The 17,289-nt window shown below is 41.0% G+C and overlaps 1 protein-coding gene across 2 annotated transcripts in view; it reads right to left on the bottom strand.

The window, feature by feature from the left end:
- Positions 1 to 1,425: 1,425 nt before the first annotated feature.
- SPTLC3 (serine palmitoyltransferase long chain base subunit 3) overlaps positions 1,426 to 17,289 on the bottom strand; it is a 93,766-nt gene continuing 77,902 nt past the window's right edge. For both annotated transcript variants that reach the window (XM_065679267.1, XM_065679264.1), the window contains exons 10-12: positions 5,935 to 6,070; positions 4,818 to 4,947; positions 1,426 to 2,422 (exon numbers count right to left, since the gene is read on the bottom strand). In XM_065679267.1, coding sequence (XP_065535339.1) covers positions 2,309 to 2,422; positions 4,818 to 4,947; positions 5,935 to 6,070 — 380 coding nt within the window. In that variant the 3' untranslated portion in view covers positions 1,426 to 2,308. The remainder of the gene's footprint in view (positions 2,423 to 4,817; positions 4,948 to 5,934; positions 6,071 to 17,289) is intronic.

Here is a 17,289-nt window from a genome sequence, read left to right on the forward strand (position 1 = left end):
AAAAATAGCTGTCCTGTCTCCTTAATATGAGAGAGAGTAATGTTCTGAGGGCAGGAAGAATTCGGCTTTAGACTGAAAACATTCCCCTATAGGGGGACAAAAAATGATCACTCTGTAGTTTAATCAATCTCAGGCCTCTCTTTGAGGGAAATAGCGTGTTGCTTGCAACAGCACGTGTAATAATGTTTGCTGAAATATAAACTATGGCCGTATACCCCAAGAGGAAAGGTCAGAAGTCAACTGAGGATCTGGTCGCAGATGTTCGGCAACGGAGATCAAAACGCAATCTATCAAATGCAGTACTTTTCCTTGAGGAACAGGTTGCAGAAGTTGCTCAGCCCCTCTCCTTCACAGTAAGTGCACTCATCCCCTATGTAACAAAGCTGTACATTGCAAATTGCCAGGTTACACCAAGACAAAGTTCACATTTCCTATTTTCTCCTTGTCCTATGCTTATTTTAACATTTATGCAGTGAGTTTGTTCTTATCCACAGCTCCCTTGAACCTCTGCAGTGTTTTTCAAGTCCGTCTACCAAAGTGAAGAATCATATGACACCATTTAGTCCTCCCCCAGCCCTTGATATAGGTTTCCTAAAGCCGACACTTGATATTATGGAATGTGTTGTAATCAATTCTTAAAGTTATAGCACCACTGGATTTTTATTAACTTGCACAACAACAACAACAAAAATCCAACAGAAAAATGGGCCCTCGTAACCAATCAGCCTTGTTATATCCTGAAAGCTGCTTTAACAAGCAGGGAGTAATATAGTGTAATTGGTACTCCACAATTTAATTGTTCTGTTCTTAAATCTAATATTGCAGCTGTGGGTTAAGTTTACACCACAGCTTTCAAGAGAACATGAAAGTGTGGTACATCTGTGCAACAGAAAGCTAAACATCTCTCATCTGATGTGTTTACAATGACATTTGATAGCGTGGAATTGTTTGGAGTTCATTCTTAAAGCTGCAGAGCCACTTTTCAAGGCTGCAAAAAAGGGAAAAAGCCTCCAGTCTCCTTCAAGCAACTCAGCTCACATAAGGCTGGCAACAACGCTGCTGCAGGCATTGCAGGGAAACTGCCGGCTGTAACAACTCCTTCAAGTATCTTTGAGCTTTTGTCACTCAGGCAGGGACAAAGGGGACAAGGACATCTTCCATAATCAGTTATTTGAAAAACAAACCACTTGGAAAAGTCTGCAAGTAAAACAACCCGACAGGCACAATCTATTTCAAGAAATGGTATTAAACGGGTGACTTCAGCACATTTACGAACAGCAGAGATTTCAGTTTTACAGGTGGCAGAACTGCTCACGGTATCTCGAACTTCACATTCTGCATAACTAACAGCTTCAGCATTATGTACTTGTTAGTGAATTTATTAAGCCCATAAGTAGTTCAAGAAACATAGGAATGGGCCCATAAATGTCGTCTGCAGTTTGTGAACTGCAAGTATCTGACTGTTTTGATCAAGGTTTTTACGGGAAAGTTAAATGGTTATTAAAATTATTTACTGCTGCCACACGAAAAGGGAGCAAGCCTGCTGAAAAACTTCGGTTATGATAAGATGTGATAGGCTGTAGGTCAAATGTGCTAGCAGGAAAGCATTTCTGTTTCTGTCCAAGCTCAAGTTTTTGTACATTATGAAGCTTACAGAGTGTTTAAGTGGCCCAGAAAGGGTCTGTGGAGGGGAGGAGGCATTTTCCCTTTCCCATAATCTGCTGTCAGAAATGCATGATCTGATCAGGCTACTTTTCTTGTTCTCAGCATTAGCCTTTCTCTAATGTTTTCTGTCCTTGTAGAAATGCATGGTAGGGAGACTTAAAGAGGTGACTTTCTGTTCATTCCTCTGCATCAGTCCACACCGATGTCTTGATTTATCCTCTTTAAGAGATAAAAGTCAATCTCACTGATGAAGCTCAGCTACATTACCATACTACACTGGAATCCATTCAGGTTTTGAACTTTATTATTTCAGTCACAATTAAGACTACCTCAGCCTCTTCATAAAAAGGGGCCATATAACAAAAGCTGTACGTTAGCAACTCGATCAATGGATGCATTCATTCTGCATCAAAAATACCGTAAGAAGGACAGATCTCCTGGGGAGGCAAATCTGTATCAATATTTCAGTCTCTTGAATGCAGAACTTTGATACAATAAGATGCAACACCCAAGCTTCCCCTCCTTTCAATTAACTGAGAAACAAAAGTTGTCCTTAGAAGGGGAGAAATGCATTCGTATTTTTTAGTTTTCGGGTTTTCCTCCCTTTCAAAGCATCATAATGTTCTCTTCATGGGTGGAAAACTTAATCTTCAAGTTCAAGCCTAGTTTCTTCATACAGTTCGGGATGAGATGCCTTGGAATACCGGGAATATTTCAGTTGTAGAAAATCTCCCAATTCATCCAGAGCATTCAAAACCTGTAAGACCATTATATTGTGTCAATTCCCTTGGAAAAGTAATGAAGTTCTAGTAACTTCTAATTTACAGCAGAACAAGAGGATTATAAAAGCATCAATTAAAGAAAGTTTTAAGGGCAAACGGGCAAATGTTGCTTTCATTCTCCTGTAGTGAACGTCAATGCAGTCATGGATGTACAATAGCATCTATAAGAACAGAATTTACCCCTTCAGTAGGTCATGGTCTATTAGTAAGTGCATTAATTAAGCACAGATGAAAAACAATGCTGTTTTTCTAAAGCACAGAGAGATAATAATCCAGATAAAAAGTTATCTTTGCTTGTGCAAAAGGAATGTGTAAGGCAATACTTCGGTATTCCCCCATAGATCTCAATGACTGGAGTTGCCACTGCATTTTCTTAGATGGCACTCAGCCCACAGTGCTAATCAGACTCCTCATAAATAGTCTGAATAGTTTAAGATGTTTTTAGTGCATTCCATTTTCTGCTTGTGTTAATATCACAGTCATAATTAATCATGCAACAATATTGTAATGCGATTCGCTAGCTGTGCCCCCAGTTCTCAGTAGATTCAAAAAGTAGCCAGGGAACTCTGCCACAAAGAAGTAGCTCAATGTTTTGCAGCATCTGATCCACATTCAAGAGCAGCCAACCTTTTGCCATCAAAGAAGAAAGCAGCAATTTTGATTTTGAGCCTGTTTCTGTTAAGCCACTAAAATGAGCTCAAGAACAAAAAGGAGTAATTTAGTAATGGTTTACAAAGAGAGATAGCTTCAAGGTCATTAAGGAAGTTATTCTTGGGAACTTGCCCTTTCATGGATCTTTCGTCTTTTTAGTTCCAGGCTGAGATTCAAAACAAATTTTGCCAAAGGGAGAAGTTTTCATTGTGCTTGTTACCTGTTGTTACCCTGGGTTTGGGCATATTCACAAAGTGTTTGTCCTAAAAACTTCCATCTGCAAGCAATTAAACTCAGGGCATTTCCATTCCTCCATGCTGTAAGGACATTTCAAGAATGCCACAAGTACTACAGCAATGATCCCACTTTCAAAGGCAAAAATACTGCACGTTCAAGAATGATGGGTGGTGAGTGGGTCAGGCCTTCACTAGCACTAGGAAGCAGCAATGTGCAGGTAGCAGGAAGTGAACATGAAATGATGGCCCAAAAAGGTAGTGGACTTGACATTTGGGGGGGGGGGGGGGAATGGAAGAAAGAAAATCAAAGCAGCAAATTAAGAGATTAATTTTCAGATCAAATTCATCACCTATTACAACTTACATAAACCAAAATCTACACAGTCAACAGCAAAAGCTGACAACGACCAACACAAGGAGGTAGGTATGCCCTGTTCTATGCAATATTCTCTTTGTGGCATTTTGCCTTTCTAGTAACTACTGCACCTTTAAGAGCAGCAGGAATTTTACTGCACACATGCAAGGCAGATTTTTTGGTGGTGTTTGAGAGAGGTCTGCACTGGTGTGGGAACTGGTCAGTTGGGCTGAGCTCCAGCCTCAAGCTCCACATGAATCTCAGGATACAAAGGGAGAGGCAAGGGCTCTTTAGAGTTGCAGGTGCTTGTCTGGATGAAGGGGTGGCATCTTTAACTCAGATGCCTTCTGCCTTCACAGAGTTTTTGCTTTGACCATCATACTTGTGCAAAGAGAGGAAAAAGCCTGAAATTTACTGTTAAGCCTCTGTGTTTCATGCCTTTAGATTGGCTTATGCTGAGAATGAAAGAACATATATCAAGCCAGGCCAAAAACACCTTCGGCAAGAAAGGGAGATGGAAAATTTCAAAGAGTTTATTTTAAACACATTTCTGACTGCATTGGAATGAAGGTTTATGGTGGAAATCTCAACATACTCTTAACAGTATGTCTGCTATCAGTGAAAGATACAGAACTGAGACAGGCCAGACAGCACCAATTAAATTTCATTAGGTTCAAACAGTTCCAAATACTCTTTGCCATTTCCACCTGTACCCCCAAGGCTGTCCCATATACTTCTGCAATTCAAGAAGCACGTGGAAATATGGAATGAAAATAAGAGTATGGAAAACTTGATTTTCAATTATTTCCATATCGTTTCAGGTTTCCTACTCTGAGAGTTTTGACCTAGCATTTAACTTCTTTCTTGCTGTGCTCTTCATGTAGGTCTTTATTAGTGATGACAGATTTGGTCACTATTAGAAATAGAAGAACATAACAAGTTAACTGTCCCATAATTTATTTGTAGGAATAGAATATAGAAGGCTAAAATGCCTTTAAAGATCAAGTGACAGGGCCAGAAAAACAAATGTAAAACTGTATTACTGAGATCTGAGGTAACAGACACACAGCTTCTCCCAACCTCCTTTGCATCTGAAGTTAATTTCAGCAGGCCATCTGCTGTGCTTACCGTATCTAACATCTCCCGTGTATGTGCAGCGGACACACAAAACCGAGCCCTGGATTCTGTGATAGGAGTAGCTGGAAACCCAACCACAACCACCCCGATGTTTTTTTCTAACATGCGTCTTGCAAAAGCCCTAAGGAGAGAAAAAGAAGAAAAGAATAAAAGTAAATTATCTCCAATAAACTGACCACAGAGAGAAAACATTCAAGTAGAATAAAACAATGGGTAAAATCCTCTCTTCAACTGAAGTGGGTGGTAATATTCCCATTGAATTCAGTAAGAGACAGAATTTTACCAGTAGGACTGAGATCCTTTGCTGCTTAACAGCTCATGAAGACAAGTGGGTGTCAAATACTAGAAGTGTGATGGCAGAGAGAGGGCACTGTAGAATAGACATGATTACTTTATGTTAGTGAAGGGCTTTGAGTGCAAACCAGAGTGTGGGCATTCACAGTCCCTAAGTACAGAAGAGGCTGGACTTCTGGAAGGTATGAGAAGTGTGTTCCTGCACATAAAAAGGAATGAAACAGTCTCTGTGATGGTTTCCTTGCTCTCAAGTTACTCTGCCAATTTAGGAACCTTTTGTGTGGTACCTAGTAGACCTACAGCACATAGCCACCCTAAGCTACTTGCAAATACTCCTTACAGCTCAACCATTACATTAAACTACTACTGACTTCAGGTATGGGTGTCTAAGTCAGTGCACGAGCGCTGCTTTATAGGTACTGAATGGTAAAACATGCAAAGGCTGTTCAATGATCAAATGGGAGAAAAAGAACATCCATCCAAACCAATTCAAAGACGTCCATCCAGTCAAAGGAAATGTATCTCTTTTAATGAAAATAAAGTTAAAAAAATCCAACTTCAAAATGCTATCAGAAGTTAGAAAAGGATAAGAGAAATTTAAAAACATCTAAATACTGTAACAGCTCAAAATTAAGTCTAAGGCCAAATTTAAAAGAGAACATAACTAAACAATGAATTCACCTAACAATGTGTGTTTCTCCTGTGAAGAAATCTACTGCACATAACTATATTTTTCCTTAGTGGATACCAAACAACCTGAATGAACTTGAACGATGTTTGGGTTGCCAACAGGGTTTTTTTTTTCAGTACTTACCCTATCTTACCAGGCATATAAAGGAGTAAGGGGACAACAGGTGAATCATCATTGCCATAAATGATGAAGCCCATTTCATGCAGTCTTCGTCTGAAGTATCTTGTGTTTTTCCCCAGCTGGCGTACTCTTTGGAGCCCTGAAATGAGTCAGTCAGGAGAACAGTCAGTGCAGGGGTCATAACTGGAGTCTAGGAACAGGCAAGAAATAGTGGTAACAGGTCAAAAAAGTTTGGGTAAAATTTAGGTGTTGCTATTTGATTTGGTAGAAAAACATGAAATGAGCTGAATTCAACTATATTGATTATTATGGCATTGTAGGACAGATGTTGGAACTAGGGTTGGAACTAGATGATCTTGAGGTCCTTTCCAGCCCTAACTATTCTATGATTCTATGATTCTATGATGGATACACCTGTACTTGTGAGGAGTCTTCTCATTGACAAAACCAATCTATGATTCTATGATAGGTAAACAATTCCCTTTACTGAATTGTGCTGAATAAAGCCTACTGAACAACACACGGCTATTGAGAAGTAGTTGTATGTCTCTATAGATATAGGAATGTAAGTAGAATATGTTCTTTCTCAATACAATTCACTATAAAGGGAAATAACCAATGTCTGCAGATGATACAGATGTCAGTACATGCCTTATGTTTCTCATTAACAATATGTCTTATACTCTTATATCATAGCTAGTTCTATGCATACATGTTTTGTTTTGTTGTTTGTTTTTATTATTATTATTCTGTGACTATAATTAAGCTTAAAGTAGAAAACATTTAACATTATGGGGCAGCTCAAACTGATGCTTTGGTTGCAATTTTTTAGACAGAAGAAAAGCATGTGATAAACTTTGTTATTACACAGGGTCTGATCTTCTGCAGTTTGTTACCAACATCCAGTGTAACTCCAGTTACTCTAATAGGCATCTTGATAGGTAATCCCTTGCTGAGTTCTGCTTAGATTCTCTGTCCTCTTTTCTCACTATTATTACCCCATTATCATCATCTGTCAGCAGGCTTCAGTCATTCAGGACTTTCAGATGAAAGTTTTGTCCCTGGCCTCATTCAGTCATGAATCTACTGATGTGTCCCACAGCAAAACTGACAGGAGAGTTGAAAACAATTATTTTTTTAACGCAGGAAAACCACAAAAATGAGCACTGAAAAAATGTGCTTGGAAAGTCATCTCAGCCTTTTCTATTGCAGTGTTATTAAGGAGGTGGTTTCTGACAACAGCAGTTGCTTCCCCACCCGTTGCATACAAAAAGGGAAGAGCCACACTCAACATTACTGTAGGCAGGAGACATAGTGTGCCCTTTCCCCACTCCACCTGCATTATATTTCATCAGTGAGCTGATATACGTACTGCTCTTCCAATCCTGTAAGGTGCTGATGGGGATGGTGCCCACCTACCCTATACCCAAGTGCCTCCCCAGTACCAGTCCTAAGTTCACGCAGCCACACGATGCATCACACCAGGTCTGTCATCTGCCTGACCTCACCAGAAAGAAACCTGCCAAGCCAGTGTCAAACAGACTGATTCTCTAAACCTAACCACTTTGTGGCTGCTTGAGCCTGCACAGCAGAGATGGTGGGATCATGTGGTAAGGCTGGGATTTAGCGAGACACATTTCAGTTACACTCCTCACTTTCATTTTCCTGCTGTTCATCAGCCCATACTTTCAATATCACTTACATTATGTCACCAGACATGAACACTGAAGCCTCCAGTACAACTCATTTCCTCTTTTTCCCTTTGCTTTTAAGGTGCCTTTCTGCAAATACCTTATGCTTTCACTATTTACTTTATCACTTTTTGTTTGCTTCATTCTTCATTTACTATTTTCTGCTGTCACCCTTGTCCAACTGAATACCTGTTTCCTAATTTCCCATCTTCCTCCTTGTAACCACAGGCATTTGTAGTTGCTACATACCACCTTTGGCAAGATTTGTCCTCAGACCACATTCTGCCCCACTGCCTGCTGTGGCACATTTCTTCCTATCCCCCTTGGCTAAGGTGAGGATCATCATACCCACATAAACCCCTTTTCCATTAATCATTTCTGAGCATGCATAGGTTTGAGCAAGATCTACTCCTTCATCTGTTCTGTATCTTCCCGAGTCAAGGTTCTGTCAGTATTCTGGCTGGGAAATTTATAGGGAAACTGGGACTTGCTTCCCAGTGATCAGTGTTTTGCTGAACAAATTAAAAGATCTCATAAAACCAGTGCGTTTGTAACTTTATGCACAAAACTGCCCACGCAGACAACCTGTTAGTTACAGTTTCAGTCATTCAGTTTAAAGCATTCAGTGGAAGAGATCTGCTGGGTTAGAAAAGGCCACAAATAGTTTAACCGTCTCTCTAATGCTGCTAAAACAGAAACAGCTGTGCCAGAGCAAGGAAAACAAATGAAACACAAAAGCATCCTACTACAAAGCTTTCCAGTCACTAATAAAAACAATAGTCTGTGGTATTTCCAAAAATATTTTTGGTGTAGTAGATCTCAAAGAACCAGGAGGAAACATTGAGGAGGAGGAGAAATGGGGGCAGGGGAGACGGCAAGGAAAGGCAGTTAGAGAAGAACTGCAGAATAAGGAGTTTGAAGCCTAAAGAGACACTTTTTGCCTTGTCAGAATTTGTGAAGATGTTATTAGCACCTCCTGAATGCCCAAATTACAAGGAGGAGGGTGGGGGAATGACCTGAGCTGGGGGCTCAAAACCACTGCCACTTCTTCCTATCTTAGCAGCCCTGAGCTAGTTTCCAAGCTCTCAGTCCACAGCATTTGCAACTACTAGGTTTTCAATTAGGGAAAGTTTTCATAAATGCAGATGTTCTTGGCGAGTGCAGTTTGAGACTTGCTGCCTTCTCCTTTCTATTCAGCTGTTTACCGCAAAGCTGGAAACAAAGTGTCAGCCATGCAAGATTCCAGGCCCTTTGGTATTTATCAAACCATATGCACATGGCCCAGAGTCGATCAGTTTGTCTCTACTTATTTTAGGTACCGGAAACTTAGACACAAATGCAAGAGGGGGAATTCAGCGATGGAAACTTCAGAGCTGAAAGATGAGTTTCAGGCAATCCCCCTAAAGTCAAACTCCTCTTCCTTTTCCAGTCTTCCCTTGCTAAACCTATATCCTCAACCAGTTTGTGATGGGATGGATTCCCTTTTCAAGAATCCCTATGGAGCAAACTTCAAGCCAGCCTGTGCTTGATGCAAAAGAACCACTTTAGTGTTTTAGCAACATCCCAGAATAGTAATTTCGTTTGCAGGGATGCATTAAAGAGCCAAATAAAAGATCAGAGCACTCACATATATCTGGAGGGAAAAAAAGCATGTTAGGAGACAATTGCTACACACACTGGGTTTGTGGGTGGCTGGCTGGGAGGAACCTATTTCTTTACCAAGTGTCAACACTTTCCTTTCTCATGTTAAGTTTTGTGGTCAAAGACCACATAAGCACATCATATACACAGGCATCTTATATGCTGTCCTGATAAGAGCAATAAAACCCCTAAAGTTTGTAACTGTATTTCAACGCTCTTTTTTGTCCCTTTATGGGACCCTCCAATGTCAGATAAGGGGCAGATCTGAGGAAAATATTTATTTTGGTCTCGTTGGCCCCATTTTTCTCTCGCGCCGCTGATTAAACCACTTTAAGAGTGGTGAATAGTTTAGAATCAGATCTTAGTCCAAAATACCAGTTTCACTGTGGTGTGTTTAACCAAAAGCACTGCATTTAAGAACTCTTTTCTTTTATTCTCGAGGCTGTGATCTTGCATCCTTCATTATTTATTCACTGAAGATCTGTGGAGTTGGACTGTTGAGCTAAAATAATAGAGATGCGTCTATTTTGAGTGTAAGAACTTACCCCTATGGCACCAGCAAGAGGATCAGGTCCTTAGACAGTAATATATTGGTTCAAAAATTCTTAGTTTGCAAATTCTTGAGGATGTACAATCTATGCAAATAGTTTATAGCACAGCACGCAGGATGTCCAGATAGCTGTATTCTATAAAACACGGGAACCACAGTACAGCCAATGTTCAGAGAAAACATCCAGGACAGGGAAAACTGACCCTTAGATAATTAAAACTAAGCCCACTAATGCTCCAGAGTCTTTAGCTGAGGTTGAGTATGACCTTAGTAAGAGCTCTACATCTTTTCATTAGCTGAAATAAGAAGGGCCAGAAAGAGAGAAAACTGAATGATGAATGATTCTTGAATTGAACAAGTTGACAGGCTGAGAAAGTTGGGGCTGTTCAGCCTGGAGAAGCTGCTTGGAGACCTCAGAGCAGTTTCCAGTGTCTGAAGGGGGCCTGCAAGGATGTCAGAGAGGGACTGTAGCAACAGGACAAGGGACAATGGGTTCAAACTTAAACAGGAGAGATTTAGGTTGGATATAAGGAAGAATTTCTCTTTGAGGGTGGTGAGGCACTGGCACAGGCTGCCCAAAGTACTGGTAAATGCTCCATCCCTGGCAGTGTTCAAGGCCAGGCTGAACGGTGTCTAGAGCAACCTGGTCTAGAGGGAGGCATCCCTGCCCATAGGGCAAGAACTGGATGATCTTAAGGTCCCTTCTAATCCAAACCATTTTACAACTCTATAATTCTAAGTTATCTTCATGCTGCTTGGAACTCGCAGCAATACACAGCAGTTTTTGTTGAAATACAGGGTTAATTACCTGGATAGCACAATAAAACCAGATCTACTGCATCTGCAATCACCTACTGCTGGCAAATTCACAGTTTACATTTGTTGCACTGCTTTAAAAATACTTGGTTTACTGCGAAGTTCTAAGGTGCTGGCAACTCTGGGAAAAATGTTGATTATATTTTTATTTGACACACATTTTCAGCTCATTAACTGCTGCAGGCTTTTCGAAGGCTTTACAGCTCAAAATTAATATGGTTTAGTTTAAGGAAAAATAAAAAAGGGAAAGAGAAAAGATAAAAGATAGAAGCTTGCTCATAATTTCTTTGAAGCAACAGGACATTTAAGAGAGCCGCTGGGAGTAAGAGGCTTGGTAGATGCTTTGTCACATGCCAGGCTATGGCTTTGGCCCTGCTCTCAGTGACCCGCTCTGGAGTTTAACAGCAGGAAGAAATCTTCACTCCACATTTGAGGACCTGACCTCAGGCCGGTGTTACCTGGCACAGCTCCGTGCACTTCAGTAGAACTTTGCTATTTATGCCAGCTGAAGACCTTATCTTGGCAGCGAAAGATGCAGTAAAACCATCAGCTCTCTGCAACAAAAGTTTGTTTTCCTCTTCCAGAGATGTCTGGTTTTTGCTCCTGCAGGATTTTAATAAGCAGAGAAGCTGGCTGTGCTCAGTTCCTGCACAAACACTGTACCTTTGAACTCTTCCTGTAGGCTTCTACCCTGTGGAAATTCTGACTCAGAATATTGAAAACAGGAATAAGCAACCTGTAGCCTTTCATATCAAGATCTCAGGTGTATTTTAATTGAAGGAGAGCTATTTTTCCTGAACCCGTTCCAGGAAAGATAATCCCACGCTGTACTTCTTTTGGCACGCAGTGGACTCTTCAAGACAGAAATCCACCTGCTTTAATCTTCTCCAGATGTTGTTTCATAGGGTCTTTCTAGGTAATTAGTTACACAATCAAAGATTTACATCCTGATGTCAGTGTGCCTCTTCAATCTGTGCCCCTTGGATGGAGGACTCCATTCCCTGCCCTCCTCTACTCAGAAGTAGATAGTAAAAAGCGAACTTTCATAGGCTGAAAAGAAATTGGGAAAACAATAGCTCTTCCCCACTAAACTGTTGCAGATGGACAGATTTTCTTTTTTTTTCCCTCTGGTTCCATTATAAAAGTAATGCACATTTACCTCCACGTGCATTAAATCACCAATAGAGTGCTATAAAATGGGGGTGCCTAAAGGAAATATGTTCTCAGATAAAAAAGTCTTCATAAAAAAATAACTTTGCTATGAACTGGGGGAGAAGTGAAGACATTTTCTTCTACAATCTAATGCTAACTAGAAACCTAATAATTTCAATTTAATTCATCTGCTAAATAAGGCCTTAAGGACTTATTTAGTCACTCCAATTTCAACAGTGAACTGCTGCAATACACTTCCCAGAGCAGATGAAGGGAAGAAAAAGCAGCAATGTCAGCTGAAGCAAAAAGGAGAAAAATTGTACAAATTCTGCCATTTTTACCTTATTTCTTGAATGAGTCAGCTCTGCCTACCCACCACCTTGTCTCTATTCAGATAAATAATGTAAGCAATCAGTGTCCTGCACAAAAGCAGGGGCAGAGCAGCCAGCCTTGACCGAGCTTTATTTACTCCCAGCACAGGTGATTAATCACAAGGCACGTCAATCCCCCTGCTGAAAGCCGGTGCACAACTGCTCCATCTGTATCACATTAGGTGTTTCTGAAATGCCAGGGATCCAAACACCATTAGGAAAGGCACTTCTTTCCTTTGTGCTCCTCAGGCTGATAACAGCACTGGATTCCTTGGGCATCTGCGAGCAGCATCTGGAATGGAGGAGGGATGCTCACGCTCCATCCTGGCAGCAAAGGCACCCTTAAAAGGCGACTGTGTCATGAAGCTGCGTGCTGCTGTCCCTGGGGAAAGCATAACTTTCTTTGCTGGGGGACAGGCTATGAGTCACATCCAAGTCTGATCACATCCCTCCTCAGCCTGCAGTTATTATTATTTGTGAATACAGGGGACACAATCCGCATAAGGTCTGCTAGAGGACTACAGCACTGGTTTAACTTGGTGCATGGAAAAAGTGACTTCAAATGAGGTAGAATTTGGTCAATTCTCAGAGCTCTTGCAAATCACTGCTAACACTGTTACTCCAAAGCCTGTGTTGTTCAGATCAACTGACCCTTCATGGATAAGTATGGCTTCCTTTAGGTTGAGGGCTGCATGGCGGGTGAGTAAAGGTGACGGAATTTAGCTCTGCTTCATCACCCGATGCTTGGGAGAATATCTTTGACGTTCAGCTTAGAGAAATAATCATGACAGCACGTTATCGTCATTAGCACCTTCACCCTCATAGTGACTGGGAGCCCCAGTCACAGAGCCAGTGTTTTGCAAACAGGGAATAAATTCACTGAAGTGCTTTAAATGTAAGCACATACCTATTTGGAATATTAACTTGAAATTAAGGCAGGGTTCAAGCATTCTGCTTGATGAGGACCCAAGAAAAACAGTAGTTTCAAAATGAAACAGCAAAATAAGAATTTGAGAGGGACCAGTAAAAAGATGTACTCAGGGATGACCAATTCTGCAAGCCATTTTGAGCAGGTTCAAGGGGTCCAACACTAAGTAGCTTGCAGAATTAAAGCGTACAGCTATAGTTTCATGATCAGTTTAGTTTGGCACAGATTTATTTTGCTGCAAAAAGGATTGCTCCTCACAGCTCCAGCTGCTCAAGTCCTGGCACTGGGATTCACGTAGCCATATGGTAGATTGGCTGAGGGAACCAGTTTGGCTGTAGGCTAACCATTTGTGGGAAGACTGGTTATTTTTTGACTAGATCAGTTCTCTAGTTCAGTTCATTGCATGGCTGCATGAACACTAACACGTGGCGTAAGGAAAAGGGGCACAAATAAGGGGACAGGGAGAGGATAAAGGCAAGAAGGAGGGCAAGACTGCTCTTTGTTGCACCAGGGCTGGCTTAGGCCAGGTTGTAGTGATGTGAAACTAAGGGGTTTGGGTTTGCAGAGGACCCTGACCAGCAAAGCTGAAGTTTTCAAAAGACTGCTAAGCGATAGCAATGGAAAATGTTGGAAATGGAGCATTTCGAGAAGCTGGTCCTCCAGTTCTGCAAAAAATCTAAGGCAGACGGAAATGCTTTAAAAAGGAACCTTTTAAAACCAGATCTTTTTAATGCCAAGCTGAAACAGAAAGCAGCATTCTGCAGCTTCTCACAAACTGAATGAGCTCAAATGCAAGAACTCAAAGTGGGCTAAAAACAAAAAAGAAAACTAGTAGTTGCAAAGAGATAAACCAATGGGCACAAATGGAAAAGTAAAAGAACATTTTAAAGAAACAGTGTCTGTCTGAAACACCTCAGGAATTACCTTTTCACGTAACGGGGGCAGTAGGTTCCTGAGGATAGGGTTTGAAAATTTTCAGTATCCCATAAAAACATGGAAAATGCTATTGCTGTTGGTGAATTATGGCTTGCCAGGAGTTAAATATTCAAATGAGGCCTTTGTAAATGCTGCAGTTCTCTTTTTACACCACTATAATCTATTATTAGGCATCAAGAAAATTGCTTTAGATTTTCCAGCACTCTTAATTCCATCTGCCTACTGGTTCTGTTTGTTACCTATCACAACTTAGGTGTAAAAATACACTTTTGGTATTCTCAGACAGAAAGGGTGAAAAAACGGCCCAAGGTCGCAGCTGGAGGGGCGGTGTTGCATGCAAGTGAGTGTACTTGAAAATCTGTGCATGGTCCAAACACTCTGAGTCAACTACAGCCTCATCATGGGGATAAAACCACTAAAGCAGCTGTTGAGTTTCCTGATGTATCTCCAGTGGTATAGTGAGAAGCCACGAGGAGAACATAAAGAGAATATCTATATTGTGAATTATAAAGAGTAAATGCCATGGGAACTCCTGCTTCCCATATCTCCAAATAAATGAGGAGGTGCATGTTTGAGATGAAAAGGCCACAAAGGCTTAAGAGGGATAAAATGAGGGTTTTTTTAACAGACTACATGTACTGAACTGTGCAACTTGCTGCCTTATGACATTACTAAAGGAAATACAGCTGCCAGAACACTAGAACAACTCTATAACAGGAACTATGATAGTATCTATGACATTATGGTACCAAGAATACATGTCTGCTTCTACAAGCTGTCAATTTTCAGTGCGCTGTAAAAAACATGACATTGAAAAACACCAGGACTTGTACTCTACTAAAAATATGATTTCACATGAAAATAGAAATACATTTGCTATTTTTTTGTCAGTTTCTGGCTTCTCTGACAGTCACTCGAGAAACAATGGACTTGGTCATAATGACCCCAACCTACTCCTTTTTCCTAGGCAAAAACAACTGACCAGTTTTGAGGGAATTGATATCTTTTCCTAATTCATCATTTCATGTGCTTCATTTTCTCAAGTCACAGCAAAAAACATGGCAAAAGAAGGAAACTGTAATAGCTGTCTGTGGGCTCTGCAGTATCCTTCTAGTCACGGTATCATGACATTAATGTCTCACAACTATCACAAATATTGTTAAGGGACATGCCCGTAGTTTTATAGATGGCTTTTGTGTGAGATACAATGTCTCTTCCATGTCTTTTTATTTATGTCAGTGCAAGGCTTTCAAAATGAGAGCATCCCCATCCAAACTGGAGTCTCCTAGTGCAAAGGGAGGCAAGCACACATCTTGCTGGGACCCTTCCACAGCAGAGATGAGCAAGAAGTGCCTCAGGTACTAGCACTGGATTGAAGGGTTATGTGTTTCCTACAGTTTCTTATAGGCACTTTGTCCTTCTTCCTCTCCTTCCCCACACAAGGCCTTATTTGTTCACAGTGTCTCCAGACTGTCTTCTCAGCACCTCATTTTGGTCCTAGTCTCCATCCTTATCACCCACTTGTTATCCCTGTTGTGCTTGTCAGAGTGTCTTCTCTCTTTAATCATCCTAATTCACTTCGCTAAGTGCCTGACAGTGCAGGATGGATGCAGGTCCTCAGGACCCCACTCATCTGCTTAGGCTGCAGCTGGCGGATGCTCTGCTCTTGCCCCTCACTCAGTGCACCTCCAGATTTGTCAATATATATTTCAGACTTTTTTTTTTTTTTTTATATTTGTAACATAGAATCATGGAACCAGAGAATGGTTTGGGTTGGAAAGGACCTCAAGATCATCCAGTTCCAACCCCCCTGCCATGGGCAGGGACACCTCACACTAAACCATGTCACCCAAGGCTCTGTCCAACCTAGCCTTGAACACCGCCTTGGATGGAGCATTCACAGCTTCCCTGGGCAACCCATTCCAGTGCCTCACCACCCTCACAATAAAGAACTTCCTCCTCATATGCAATCTAAACTTCCCCTGTTTAAGTTTTAACCGATTACCCTTTGCCCTATCACTACAGTCCCTAATGAGGAGTCCCTCCCCATCACAAGACTCAGATGGTAGTTCATAGATGTGGCAAAAATTACAAACTTGGCTGCCACAGTCAAAATCTTCCACCCTAAGCCTGGAGAAACCAAAGATCTTCAGGAGAAAGGGATTTTGTTAAGAATTGTTTTTTCCTCCCCCCCTCCCTTTTTTCCCCCTAGATTATCAAACCCCTATGCATATATCCAGCCTTCTTCTATGGAAGGGCTAGAACCTTTCTGTTATATGAGAAAATTGTAGCCTGAAACAGACACCTGCTCTGGATAATTTCCACCTAAACAGTTTAGGTTTCATAGAATTATCTTTGAAGTGCTAACCTATTCCTTCCTTGTAATGAAGCTGTACCCCCTGTGTCCATAAACATCTATTCATATCCTGCAGTCATGCCTCCAGAATACTGATCCTGTCCTGGAAATGCAAGCCCTGATTCCTTTTTCAAACAATCATATTCTTACTAATCCAAAAGAAAGGAAGCAGATATGGGAGATCAATCAATTAGATGCACACCAGGGTAAACACAAGCACTATCACTGCATTTCTGGCCTCTGGCGTTACCTACTCTATAATTCCACCTATGATATTCTTTTCTAGATCAGCTGCTTAACAAGTTAGTGGAGAATAACTAGTAAGAAATTGAAGGGAATGTAAAAGTATGACATCTGGGAAAATAGAAGAGAAGGCTGTGTGAAGTGCTAGAAAATATAGAATAAGGAGTTTTCAGAGCAGCAGTTTAAATGACCAAATCAGTCTTCCTTCTCTTAGTTTTCTATTAATCTACCAAGGACTTAGTCATAAAATTCAGATGTAAGAACGTGCTGGGTTAACAGATTTGTCATCCCATTATTTCACACTCTTTTCAAGAAGCACCTTCCAGTTAGCATGGAACTTTTAAGCAAACTCTAATTTCATTCTTTTCCAAAACATTCCCAGTATTTTTTTTTTTTGACCTTTGGAAATGCCCTCCAGAGGACAAGCTGTCAGTGGACATCTCCTTATAAAGGACTCCGCAAATCATCCATAAGGAAGAGGATGCCATTTGAAATAAATGGCAAAATAAACTCCTTTTATCAACTGAACAAGCTTCCAGAGGACAAAGGGTGCAATACCACCCTGGGGGCAATTCTGGCTCACTTGCAACTCCTCTGCCAGGTGTCTCTGCTATATAGCTCTTGTTGTATAGCATGATGGCTCACATGCAGGATTCACCATTTCCTATGAGAGT

This window comes from Lathamus discolor, chromosome 5, assembly GCF_037157495.1.
Source record: "Lathamus discolor isolate bLatDis1 chromosome 5, bLatDis1.hap1, whole genome shotgun sequence".
Classification (NCBI taxonomy): Eukaryota; Metazoa; Chordata; class Aves; order Psittaciformes; family Psittacidae; genus Lathamus; species Lathamus discolor.